Source organism: Chiloscyllium plagiosum, chromosome 19, assembly GCF_004010195.1.
Source record: "Chiloscyllium plagiosum isolate BGI_BamShark_2017 chromosome 19, ASM401019v2, whole genome shotgun sequence".
Classification (NCBI taxonomy): Eukaryota; Metazoa; Chordata; class Chondrichthyes; order Orectolobiformes; family Hemiscylliidae; genus Chiloscyllium; species Chiloscyllium plagiosum.
In genome coordinates this window covers 59,094,825-59,108,869 of record NC_057728.1, presented here as the reverse complement: position 1 = coordinate 59,108,869, position 14,045 = coordinate 59,094,825, and the positions used below count along the sequence as shown (strand labels likewise).

The following is a 14,045-nucleotide window of genomic DNA, read 5'->3' as shown; positions in this document are numbered from 1 at the left end:
GAACTAGAGGGCGTAGGTTTAGGGTGAGAGGGGGAAGGTATAAAAGGGACCTAAGGGGCAAGCTTTTCACGCAGAGGGTGGTACATGTATGGAATGAGCTGCCAGAGGAAGTGGAGGCTGGTATAATTGCAACATTTCCAAGGCATCTGGATGGGTATATGAATAGGAAGGGGATATGGGTCGGGTGCTGGCAAATGGGACTAGATTAAGTAGGATATCTGGTCGACATGCATGGGTTGGACCGAAGGATCTGTTTCCATGCTGTACATCTCTATGACTTTATGACTCTAAGTGTCTTGTCAAAGCTCAGTATCACCTACTTACTCTTGTACTCCATGCCCCTGTTAGTAAAGTTGAGAACACTGTGTACTTTATTAACTGCTCTCTCTACCTGTCCTGCCACCTTCAATGATTAGTGCAGACATACACCAAGGTGTCTCTGCTCCTCACTCTCTTCAGAATTGTATTCCTGATTTAATTGTGTTGTTCCTCCTATCAAAATGCAACACCTCAACTGTCTCTGCATTAACCCTCATCTGTCACCTATCCACCCACTATTCGATTTGAATATGACATTTTTGAGTTCCACACTGTCCTCCTGACAGTGTACAATTTTTCCAAATTTTGTGTCATCTCCAAGCTTTGAAATTACCTTGTTTGCATGAAGATATTGAAAATTAATACATATCAGAAAAAGCAAAAGTCCCAATACTGACCCCTGGGCAACTCATTATAAACCTTCCCCTGGCCTGATAAGTATCCATTGACAATTACTCTCTGTTTCCTATCACTCAGTCAATTTTTATCCATGTTGCTTCTGTCGCTTTGAAATGACAACCAATAACTCTCCTCAAAAGTCTCTTGCGTGACATTATATCAACTGCCTTCTGGAAATCCATGCATGTCACACCTCATCAGGCTCTCCTAGACTATATTTGCATGGTGTTAGATTTAGGACCTAGCTGGATCAGAACTCCAAGTTAGAGTGATTGCAACACAGTCAGTGAGACAACCATCATTTTTATTTTTAAACTTTGAATTTATTTTAAAAATAACATTAGAAAATGCCTTTGCGCTTTAAAAAAAATCATTCACAGGAGGGGGGCATCAGTAACTGGGCCTGCATTTATTGCCTATCCCAGAGGGCAGTTAACAGTCATCTGCATCGCTGTGGGTCTGGAGTCACATGTAGGCCAGACCTGATAAGGATGGCAGCTTCCTTCCCGAAAGGACATGAGTGAACCAGATTAATTTTTCCAAATTGATTCCTGGTCATCACTAGACTCCTAATTCCAAACTTTTATTGATTTCAAATTCCCCAATCCTCCAGGGTGTGATTCCAATCCAGGCCCTCAGCATATTACCTGGCTCTCAGGATTAACCAGCGATAATACCACTATCAGATCCCCTATTTGATTTGTCTGGACTTGTTCACTTTTTCATCATCTTTTGGTATTGGAAGTGATATATGAGTTATCACAGAAAATTGAATTATTTTGTGCCTATCAAACCTTTGGGCTCTCTCAATGCTTTACAAACAACAATAACATACTTCCTAAATGTAGTCACTATAGTAATTCAAGCAAATACTATTATGTGTGTAACAAAAACAGAGAATTCTGGAGAAACTAAGCAGGTCTGTCAAGATCAGAACTAATGAGTGGGTTCTGAAGAGTCATACTGGACTTGGAACGTTAACTCTATTTCTCTGTCCAGCATTCTCTGTGTTTGTCTCAGATTTTCAGCATCCAAAGTAGTTTGCCTTTACACTGTTGTGTGTGCACCTTGGCTTTAACAGATTTTACCCTTTAAATACTCCATGCACCTTGCGCATGCAATGCTGTGACTCTGTATGCCAGTCATTCTGCTTTGGGTTTTGCAAGGCTTGCAAACTGAAATAATTTGGCTGCTGTAACGTCTGCTTTATAACTTATAATGCTGTTTATAATTTATAATAATGTTTACTGTTTTAAGCAAACTAACCCTTGCTAACCCTCGTAGTTAATCAATCCCTGACAAGTGGTTAATTATTAAATGTTTTCATTAATGGGACAAACACAGCAGAAAGTTTGCCAGCAACAAGTTCCCTACATTCCTTCCCCACCCACCCCCCCGTCCTCAAAAGGAGCAAAGTTTCTATGAATTAATTCAATGCGAACTTTCCTAAAGAGTTTATCAGCTCATCTGGAAAGGTAAAATTTCATGAGTACTGCATTAAAGTGTCAGCATTGAGAGAATGCATTCATCTATCTACTCGTACGTCATCAGTACACTGTTCACATCTTGTGCAGTTGTTCTTTGAAAGGTTCAGAATCTTGGCTGTCCAATTTGAACATAGCAAGGTTCCACAAGGAATGAATGTCCATTGAGTCTGTCTTAATGCTGTTGGTTAGGGGATTGGATCCCACACATCTACCTGAGCAGACAGATGAGGCCTCCTCAGTTTAATGTTGCATCTGCATTTTTGCTCTTCTGACACTCCCTTCGTATTACACCGTCATCGCAGCCTGGATGATGAAGTGAAATTCTGGAGTGGGCTTGAATCCACAATCTCCACATGAAAGTGCTGCCATTGAACAATGTGGAAATATAGAAAAAAAACCATTCAGGTTTAATAATATTAAGCAACATTATCCTTTAACCGATATTTGAATTTCCCACAAGTCTGTGAAATATTTCAAGAAATTCACAAATGCCATTCTCCGTATTTCACAATTTCCATTTGAATCAAAACTTAATAATGTCATGAAGATCCTCAATTTTACAGGAGCAAAGCTGCAGAGTAAAAGCATTGTTCCGACTCACTAAGGAAAGGGAGAGTTTATTCATTCAGGGGTAACATTTACAAAATTTACAATACAAAAAGTCAAAGAGTTTGTAAATTATGTCCAGACAAAATCAAACTTCTTTTGCACTATTTTAAAAAACCTCCTATTGACAGCTGAACCCACCCACAAAATAATCTCGATTCCAAAGCACTGATGTAATTTTCTTGAAAACTTTCAATATTTTGGCCGCAATCACTTTCTGTGGCAGAGAATTACACAGGTTCACCACTCTCTAAGTGAAGAAATTTCTGCTCATCTCAGACCTAATTAAATGTCATAACCGTCAGAAAATTTGTGCCTGGCTTTGGAAATCAGTTTCCTGACGACCCTTTGCATGAAAATCCCTTTAATCCCTATGATTTGTTAATTGTCTTGTTTTAGATGCTCCGAATGAGTTACAATCCATGTGTTAAACACAAAATAAATTCCCTGTTGTCTTTCAGGATGGCTGGTGGACATAACCCATGACTACAAGTACATGTACCTAGTGTGTGGAAGCATTGTGATAATAGCAAGCATCTTCTTATTCATTGCGAACGCCATCAACTATCGGCTTTTGGAGAAAGAGAAGAAGATGGAGGAGGAAAAGAGGAAGGCACCAATCGATGATGCAGAACTCAATGATATCTGTGATAATGGCACTGATGATATTGAAATTAATCCTCAGATGCTATTGGGAATGTCTTCTGAGAAGGAAACTAATATTTAAACACTACCCAATGTTGACCTGATTTTGCTCTTTGGATGCACTTGGATATGAGTGTCAAAATTTTCATTTCACTTCAGAAGGTGGGCCTGTCCACAAGGGTAGGTATTTTCAGCTGCATAAGCACTTGCGTCCCTCATTAAACCTGACGTCCCTACCTTTTGAGTCTCACACATTACCCCAGCTTAAAGTTCTTTAGGGGGCATCAAAGATGATTCTGCTGCTGCCCTGCACTGTCAATTAAGTATGCCACATTTATCCAGGCACAAAGGAATAGTGCATTTCTGGGGGTTAAAATAGAGGGAGATAAAATCTCCGTCAATGTATTCCGTCCAAATGCTCACCTTTACAGTCTGATGCGATGGCAGCTATTTCAAACCCATACCGTAATTGTTGCTGCTCAGCAAATTTTCATAGTACAGTAACTCCACAAAATAAATGGAGCCAGTAGTGTGTTCCCTATTGAACTCCATTTGTTGTTACTATGCACTATATATTTTTTAAAAATTTATAACCAGTCTAGGATATCTGTGCTGGGAGCCACACAAATCAAGATGTTCAGGCTCAATAACAGTGCAGAGTCAGGCTGCAGGCAAAAGAGTCAGTAATGTATTGTATACTTCATTCAGAAGAGGGCACTAGACTAAGAATAATTGACAATATGTTCCTGTTCCTCCTGCAAAGATGACCCTTTCTAACCAAGTCTCTATGGACCTGAAAACAACCTTTCATTAAGTTTGACTTTCAAGAAAGCTAATGAAGAGCGCAAAGGCCCTGCCTTTACTGTTCTTTTGTTTTGAGATTAAATAGATTAAAGTCTAGTAAATGAACTAAATTGAGCTCTGCCACTCAAAAAAAGATTTTAACCAGATATCAGAGAGAGCTTGAGGGACAGGGGCCCTTAAGCCTAGCTTTTCTAATCAATGTTGTTTTAACACTTGTGGTAACCTCTTTAATTTTAAAATAATGCCAATCAGAAAATCTAAGCTCAAGTATTCAACTGAAAATGAAATCGATGTTGAAATACTCTAGAGTTTAAGGCTCTGAAGTGAAATGAATTTTGGCCAATTCTTAATGACAGTCAGCAACACAGCACCACACTGCCTGATATTTTGGCATCAATTGACGCAATGTCAAACTTTGTCTGATAATTGCTCCTGTGAACTGCCTCAAGGCATTTTTCTACAGTAAAGGGGCTAAACAACTGCAAGTTGTTGGTGCTATAAATTGGCAATCCCACTCCAAAGCCACAGGTTGGCTAGTATTAAATGGATAAATAGCATTAGCGCACACCTCTCAGTTTAGCATGGAATATTTTCTTTGGGCATAGTGCAGTAAAATGCAATTAGCTGCACCATTTCTGATCTGAAGGTGCTCATTGAAGACACTGAGGGCCTAATGCTAAAATGTTCCATTACCTCATGCTCAAAGATTCTCTTTATCATCCACATATAAGTCACAAAAGGAAATCCTCAGCATTTTCTTAAAGACTTTTGTACGATAATCCTACTAAACTAGATTGGTGCCATTAGTTCTGATTTGAACTAAGGTTTTTAGGTTGCATGTACAATATTTCTGTTGTGGTATTTTCGAGACACCAAGCAGAATTTTATGATGGAACAGTTTTTATTTTCTAACAAAACCCTATTATGAAATAAGGTTCAGATTTTAAATGGAATAAGGGTGAGGCTTTAGTACAGAGTAAAAACAGCTCATATCATTGTTGGGGTAAATAATTGCAAGAGAGACGCTCTCTTGTTGATTTTCCCTTCTTGTTCTCAGTTAGGGAATGTCCATTTGTGGCTCTTCACACAGCAATACAGCTGGGACTGACCATAGACAATTTGAAGATAACTGGACAGGGTCATCACACCCTACTATGTCATTGCTGACTCCAGTTAGTATAATCTTGTGCATTAATTTCACTGACAGTGTGGTTAGTTTGGGAAAAGTTCCTAAACTTAGCACTACCTCTTGCCTTCTATAGTAAGACTGTAACTAGTAACCAGGGAAATTCTCAAAGTACCTGCAATATTTGGAGTGCAATCACAAGCAGTCTTGTTCTGCTCCTACAAAATATAAAGGCATACACTGTAAGAGTTAACTTATAGCTGACAGACTGGGCAGGAAACCGGAAGGTTAGTTTCTGCAGTACACCTTGTGGACTTCAAAAATCAGGTGCTCTGCAAAAAAAACAGTTTTGCGCCCAGATTCTGTCACTTCTTCATTCAGCTAGTTAGCTTACAAACGTCCCCAAATAATAGTGACCAGATTTATTTTCCCACTTTCAACATGGTTTTCACATGCAGACGGTGTATTCATATTTTAAGATGTGATGGAAATAGAAAGAAAATTGACAATCCGGTCACCTGCTACTGGTAACTAGTATTACAGCCCTTAGTATCTTTCCCGAAGTATTGGGGTTCATGACCCTTGATGCTGCACTTGGGTCAATCAATTAAAGAAAGAAGTAAGTTCTGGAGGTAAGGCAGTCATTTTGAGTAAAGAAACTTCCTGATGTACCTGACATGGCTGCACATCAAAGTCCAAAATGTCCTCTATTTTCAGTAAACAATAGCAAGCATCTTGCTGACTGAAGGGGGAGCTATGCAGGGCCTTGTGGGGAAGCTTTACTGCCTGTTTGATGGTGCTTTTGACTCTAGGCCTTGCTCTCTCTGCAAATGGGATATTAGTATTAATTCCCCCTGCAGCTCGGATGATGTTGAAGACTGAAGATTGGAGTTTAGTGACCAAATTCAATGGGCCATTTCTGAAATTACTCTATTGCGTGTGCTATGAAACAACCAGCGCATTGACTTCCCATGTCTGCTAAATCAAATTCATTTTGTGAAAACAGCTATTTGCAGCATATCATTCTTTCATGGTCCTTTCATTAGTGAGAGATAACTGGCAATGAGTTTAACCTGGAGGTCACCAGGTCTCAGATGAGGTGCAAGACTGAGAAAATGGCAGCTTTAAAGCTACCTTGGCTGGTATGGGAACTGAACCTGTGCTTTTGGTGTCACTGTACATTGCAAACCATCTAGCCAGCCACTGAGCCCACCCACTTAGGCCCAATAAAAGAATTTCAACTGCAACAGAGCTAAATATTTCAAGTATTGGAAAAGTTTAATATAGATAGGCCTACATGGTAACTTCCTTTGTAGATATGTCTTGAAACTTACAATTGAATAGGCTACAACATATGAAGCTAACTATTTGAGTAGTAATATGTGTTGACTTTAAAATAACAGCTGATGTTCCTTTCTAGAATGAACTAAAAACAAAGTAAAAACAGGGATGACATGATTTTTCCTCCACCTTTATCAATAATTGAGACAAATGTTGGGTTCAATATAAGCAGAGCCAAATATGATTGGTTATGCATAATGTTTGATCTGTTAATCCCCAGTAGAATTTGCGATGTGACCAATACAATGATGTCAAAAGTTGAAACAAAATGTCACAAGTCTTCATTAGCCTAGCAACTCAAGCAGAATCGCACAAAAGTGATGCAGAACAATCAGTTTACTGTGTAATAGCTATCCCAAAAGCACAAATTAAAATGCAAATACTCTTTCAACATCTGTGTGAATCTTATGATTTTAATGGTTGGAAATTGCATTTGTTATACATTTGTTATTTCTTTCCAACAAACTGTCGCTTGAACTGGCATTGCCCTTTCAGACAGAAGATATAAAATATTTGCTTGCTCAGATTATGCTTAAGGGCTGGCATGTGACTAACTTGCCATCCTCATAATAGAGAGAGTAAGTTGGATCCCATCCCATTACATTCCCTGGTAAGCTTCTTGGCATATCGCAGACCTCAACAGTAGTTTCCTAGAAAATCAGATGCCGAAAACATATGGCTCCTAAAGACCATTGGTTGAAGCCTGTTCTTCGGGGGAATCCAACAACAAGAAGACAATGATGTCCTCTTGCAGGGAGGTGTTCGCAGGAAGAGGGAGTGGTCAGGGGGCAAGGGCAGAGAGGTGACTTTTAAAGGTTATCCCCTTGCCATCTTTCCTTTTCTTATCACTGATTGCCACTAGATTGAGGCATCTAGAGATCCCTCCCAAATCCTCCCCCACCCCACAAAGTCATCAGTCAAGAAACCTGCCAGGGAGATAGATAATCAGGGAGTTGTTGTTTGAGGCCCTTAAGTGGTCACTAGTTGACCACTTAAAGGGTCTTTATTGCTGGCGACTTGACAAACTCTCTAATGGATCTTCTCACCCAGTACTTAATTGGTTAGATAGCAAGAGGTAGGCCACTACCACTCAAAGGCTAATTATTTTCTCTTCTTGTCACCTCTCTCACCATCTGCAGAGAGGGATGAATTGTGCCCTAAATGTGCAGTTTATTGTCATCTCCGTGACAAACTGCAGAGGTTGCATAGTGTATCTGTTGTGTGTTATTTGTGACTTGGAGGAGCCGATGTTGGACTGGGGTGGACAAAGTTAAAAATCACACACCAGGTTATAGTCCAACAGGTTGTTTTTTAACTATTATTTAGTCCAGTACAACAGGATTTTTGATTGATATCTGCACTGTCTCTTTCCACTCAAAGTAAAGCCAAGAAAATGAGGTCAAAATGACCAAAGGCAGATCAGAGAAGGCCAACACTATAAAAATATATTTCTGTTTTCTGAAAAGTAAATCATTATGGCACTAAGATCAAATGGAAACCAAGCTCCCTGCAGGGAGTGCCTGCCTGTAACTGGGTCAATTGGTTATGCCTTGTAGAGGGGGCGAACTAATTTCCCTTTGTGAATGTGGAAGATATTGTGATTGAAAAGAGAGCTATGTGATTAAAAAGAAGCAAGTTAGAGGATGAGAAGTCGCTTATCGAGGCTGGGGAGCACATTGCTGGAGTTAGTGATTAAAGCAGAGACTATCGTGTCAACATTTAGGAATGGATTTATTTGATTGTTGAAGGAAAAGTGAATAAAAGAGACTGAGGCAGGAAGGACAAATCAGATAAGGACAACTGAGCATGTGTAGACTGAATACCAATGTGACCTGGTTTGACCTCATTTGTTTCTTGGGATTTCTATCCTAATTCTAAAGGTGGTTCAAAACATACTTATCTTCTGTATCTTTAGCAGTCAATTTAGAGAACCATTGGTCTCAAAAGACTGACTCAGGCTGTCCAATTTACAAAAGGAAAGGTGATTTCTTTCTCTGTACCTTCACAAGGAATTACCAGTTTCTCAGGATGCTTAAGAATAAGCAATAAATGCAGCCTCTCCAGCAACTCCCACTTCCCAAGAGCAATTCTTCTCTGAGTGAATAACTTTGAGCACTGTACTGGAGCTGTAATTAGTTTTTCACACCAACAGCACCTTAAATCTTAACATCCACGCCCATCTGCAGACTCATGCCTGTGAGGAAGAGAACAGAGCCCTGTATCTCTGTGTACAGCTACAGGAATGAATTGTTGTACATAGTGAATTGAGAGACAATTTGTTCAATAACCAGCCTTCCAAATAACAACATGAGCTGTGTTTATGAAAATACTAACATTCTGTGCTTCCCTTCTGAGAAAATGAAAAGCTGCTGTCAAGCAATCTTTGTAAATATTGGTTTGTGGCTCAGAGACGTTATTACAATGTATGTAATACTTTCCTCCAAAGTCTCTACAAACAGGTGTGTGTTTGTGTGCGCGTGTGTGCTTTTGTGTACTTGTGCGCGTGTGTGTCTGTGTGAGAAAACTACATTATTGTGCCCATTCATACCTAAAGATATTACTTATATTTTTATGAGTCCAACATTTTTTTTTAAACAATTCCATAAAATCCTTCTTACTAAATTCTTTGAACCTGCCTCCCCAAGATGACTCTTTCAAAGTTATTATAATTCCATCTTTAAGTGTAAGGAGACTTGTAAGATTAGTGTATGAATTTATGACAGATTCCACTGTTGCGCTCTTGAGTTTAAACACTTCCTGTACAGCAAAAGCAGTGATGTGTGTTTTGAGAGTAGCTTAACTTTAAGGAGTTGGATGAATTGGATTTCTTCCAGCTGTCCTGTAATAACTTGCAAGAGCAACAATCCCTTTATATCTCTCTGGTCACTCAGCGGCTCAACTCAGGTTGGGATGAGGCTCAGACCATAGAATAAATGACATAGAAATTGGATGTAGATAACTATGAGGGCCAGTTATCGGTATCCCACATCAGGATAAACTGGGAGGCCCTTCAGGACAAAAAAGTGCCAATTCACATTGTCAAACTGTACGTACAAGTTCCCTCAGGGGCATATGAAGGTGTTATGAATATTATAGATGGTTATGCTATCCTCAGGTTAGGGTTGACTCCCATTGTCAACCTAACACATGAGAAAATAAGGGTCTTTTCTGCTTCTGTTCTCTTTGAGATCTTGGGGTTCAATGTTGGGGAAACAGTTCAATTCTGATGAAGAGTCAACTCAACTCGAAATGTTAGCTTGCTCTCCCTCCACAGATGCTGCCTGACCTGCTGTGACTTCCAGCATTGTTTATGTTTTCAGTACAGATTCCAGCATTTGCTCCTACAATTCCCTGTATTATTGTCACTCACGTTACCTTCACATAAACAACATATAACAAATATTGATGGCACTCCATTGACATAGTCTGTACATTTCATTCATTCTACCAATAGAAAAACCAGCATTAAAGATTTGGAGTTGGTTGTAAGAAACTGAATAGACTTGCGCACTTTTCAAACAGTGAATGGAATATCTAGCACTGGAAGGCTATTGTTATTTATTTAAAACTATTGATATTAATGTTTAATTTAAGTACGTTCACAAAATTGTTCTTCTGGAACAAATTTATAGCAACTGTTCTAGTGACAAATGGAAGCCTGACATTGTTATCGTTGTTTTGCATGGGTGAACTCAATGTAGTGCTCAATGCTTCAAACAGAATCACAAATATTTTTTATCATTTTTATTGTGGTACAACAAATCTGTTATTTTGAAGATTTCCTTTCTTTTGGCTGTGCCATGAAGGACGGTGTCATGAACAGTTTCGATAAATCCAGAAGCCATTTTTGTCCCTGGTATTTTTAGCTATATATCTATTAATAGTTTGTAAAGATTTAATTAATGTTTAAAATTCCTTCCACTACTTTTTATTCTAAATGCAATAATTTGATGGTGTAGCATTGTGAATCAGTTGCTAAATGTTCTCATGTTAAGTGGCAAAACCACTTACAAATATCAATTGAAACTCATGTATCTGTAGTTAAAACTGCACTTGATTAGTGGTTGGTCTTTATATAACAACCATTTCTGTGGGACCAGTCTTGTATATACTTATGTAACATAGAGCCTATAAACAAGAAAGAATTAACAAAGACTTTTGAGTCAAATGGATAGACTTGAGAGTATTTCCTAAGGGAGTTATCGTAATCACTCCTGCCATTTCAGAAGCCTGGTGGGAAGACTGGGAGAGACGGTGGAAAATTCTATTCACACTGTTTCTCTGGGATCTTAGCCACCTTATGCTGAAATGAGGAGAGAAGATTGGGAAAACCCCCACAGCGATTTTATTCCAAAGTCCATTCCTTGTAGCAGTGACAGGGAAACAATCAGAAAGCCTGGTCTTCCTGAATAAATTGATCTTGGTGCTTCTAGAGTACAAAGCAGAACTGACACTAGTATTGTCATCTGCAATCCACCTTTCTACCTGGCATCAGTCTATCTGCTGGGACTAGGAATGTTGTGATATCTATTTATTTGTGAAAGCTAGCCGTGAATATTTGGTTTATTGATTAGTCTAGATACCTAAACTAGATTTAATAGGAATCCTTAAGAGTTGGCTGACCCATGTGTGTTACTAGGTTTCCAATGACAATACTCAAAGTAAATTTATCTTAATCCATGTTTTGATATTGGAGGGATAATTTCCTGACTTCCCCTCACCAGCAGTCAGTATTAGAAACACAGCTAATGACTCGGACAGAACATTGTGTGAGGCCACAGTAAAGGTACTTGCCCAATGAGGAGCTATTGAGGAAATAAAAGTTAAGGGGCCACAGTAAGGGGTAAAGTCGCCATATTCTGACCAGACCAGAAGGCTGCTTTCTCATTGAAGAGAGACAACTGATAGTGGTTTAAGCATGCCTCCTTCGAGTAGAGAGATTGAGAAGGCAAGTATACAAATTGGAAGGCAAGTGATTAAGAACTCAAGGCATGAGAAACCGCATTGTGCATGTGAGATGTGAGGCTGTGAGAGTCACTTCTGAGTCTGTTGGTCAAGGTGTAAACTCTGACACTCATTCATAATCCGTGTGACAGCTGAAAAAGAAAGGGGGTGGAAGGAATGTGCTAAAGGATAGACAAATGCTGTCATGTAACAGGACAAAGTGAGGACACTTTTTGACGCAGTCAGGTAACAGCCAGTTTAGCATGGCTGGTTTCTGAGTTGGAACTTTGTGTTTCTAAGGTATCCCCTGCCAGGAACATGAAGTCAGGAAATTAGCCCTAAAGTGTTGCTATAAACCTGTTAAGAAAAGATCAAATTAAATGTAATTTCTTGTTGAAATAAATCATAATCCAGACATATTTTGTGGCCCTTATGTTCTCTGTCTTCTGAAACTATCTCAGTGAAATAGATTATGCTGAAATAATAATTATCTATATTTTATATATATATATAATATATATATGTATATATATATAAAGGGTGGTAATAAAATGTTCCTTGCCAACATGCTGCAACCTGTAAGTGGATAACAAGAATACTGGGCAGTATGTTAATGAGAAAGCCAAACCATGAATGATCTGCTATTGCAGGCAGTCAGCTCTTTGACTCTCTCTGAAGTTCATGGGAATCGTGTCTCCTGCTCCAGAACTGGCTTTTGATGTGGACTCTCTCAATATTGAGAGGTTTAGTGGATTCCACCTGTGCAGGAATGAAAGAAAGAACAGTAAATGCCCTGCACAAGCTGTTCCCTCTGTCAAATCACTGAGTGACAGGGTTGTCAATTCATGAGAAACCCGACAGATCAGATGGGACACATGATGGCAAATGTGCAGCAAAGGTTGGCGAAGAAGGACACACTAAAAGCCATAACATGCATCTATTTGTAAAGTAACTTTTTTTTATAGTTTAGTAAAGTGTTAATGCAGTGGCTCTGTCCCAAAGGCTGTACTTTATAAATTATATTAGATGATCAGGCTGCACTGGCCATTTCCTTTCAGTATAACCTTAAAATGAATTTATTCAGTGCAAATGTACAATCTCCAAATACGAAGCCATTTCTGGCTCTAGATGTTTTATTTCTGGAGTTCTTTGTGCAGCCTTTTTTTAGAAAAAGAATATTGTACTTCCTTTCTATAATTTGGTATTTAGCAATACTCTTGGATATGAAATATATACCAGATCTTGAGAAGAACTGAAAATGTAATTTAATAAGTGGGGAAAACTGTGCACTCACAAGAGCAAACTGATCTGTATTTCTTTATGATTTTCAATGTTTTATGTATCATTTATATTACTGTAAGCTTTTATCATTATACTTAGTTTTATTTTTGTGCATTGGATGAAACATTATTTGGTTTTCTATATTAAAACAATATCATCGATTGTCTTTCAGTTATAAATCATTTTAGCTCAGGGGCATCTTGAACAACATGTAAGAATATTCCTGTTATTTACAAAATCTAATATTTTAATAAATATTTTGATTTTCTGATTACCTTGTGCTGTGATTTTGTTTCCAATGATGAGACAGAAGACAAATTTTTTTCAGGTAGTTCCTTACATATCCAAAGGCTCTATGAAATGCTCCACAATGACAATTACTCCCAAAATGCAATCATTGGCATTGACTTGAAATGAGAAGGAAAATTGTAAAATTTAATACTGGAATAGCTTTATAATGAGAGAGAGAGAGAGAGAATATAAACATTGATCTGTAAAACACGGAATTTCTACAAAATAGTTTTAAGAGCATATTTGGAGTATTGTCTGCAGCACTGGGCTACACAAAAGAGGCTACAGGACAGATTTATTAAATGCTCTCTGCTATGAGAAGATATGAGCAAAAGTCTGGGTACAATCCATTGGAATGTGTCTCACTCAAAACTATTTCTCTTTGACTTACAATGCAAGAGGATGACAAGTCATAGAGTATCTAATGTACTAAAATATGTGAAAGCATATAATTACAAGCATGTCTATGATTCTAAAATTAGTTAGTCAGAAGAGTAAAGAAGTTAAGGAGCTGGAGGTCATACAAAATGAATGGGACTCCTTTTTAACTCAGAATATAGTCTGTTCTCATATAACATTAGATTAGATTAGATTACTGTGTGGAAACAGGCCCTTCGGCCCAACAAGTCCACACCGATCCGCCGAAGCGCAACCCACCCATACCCCTACATTTGCCCCTTACCTAACACTACGGGCAATTTAGCATGGCCAATTCACCTGACCTGCACATTTTTGTGACAGTGGGAGGAAACCGGAGCACCCGGAGGAAACCCACGCAGACATAGGGAGAACGTGCAAACTCC

The 14,045-nt window shown here is 38.7% G+C and overlaps 1 protein-coding gene across 2 annotated transcripts in view; it reads left to right on the top strand.

Moving 5' to 3' along the window:
* Nucleotides 1-13,222, top strand: part of LOC122559860 (monocarboxylate transporter 2-like) — a 189,498-nt gene extending 176,276 nt beyond the window's left edge. For both annotated transcript variants that reach the window (XM_043709985.1, XM_043709984.1), the window contains exon 5: nt 3,272-13,222. In XM_043709985.1, the coding sequence (XP_043565920.1) occupies nt 3,272-3,537 (266 nt within the window). In that variant the 3' untranslated portion in view covers nt 3,538-13,222. The remainder of the gene's footprint in view (nt 1-3,271) is intronic.
* Nucleotides 13,223-14,045: the final 823 nt, after the last annotated feature.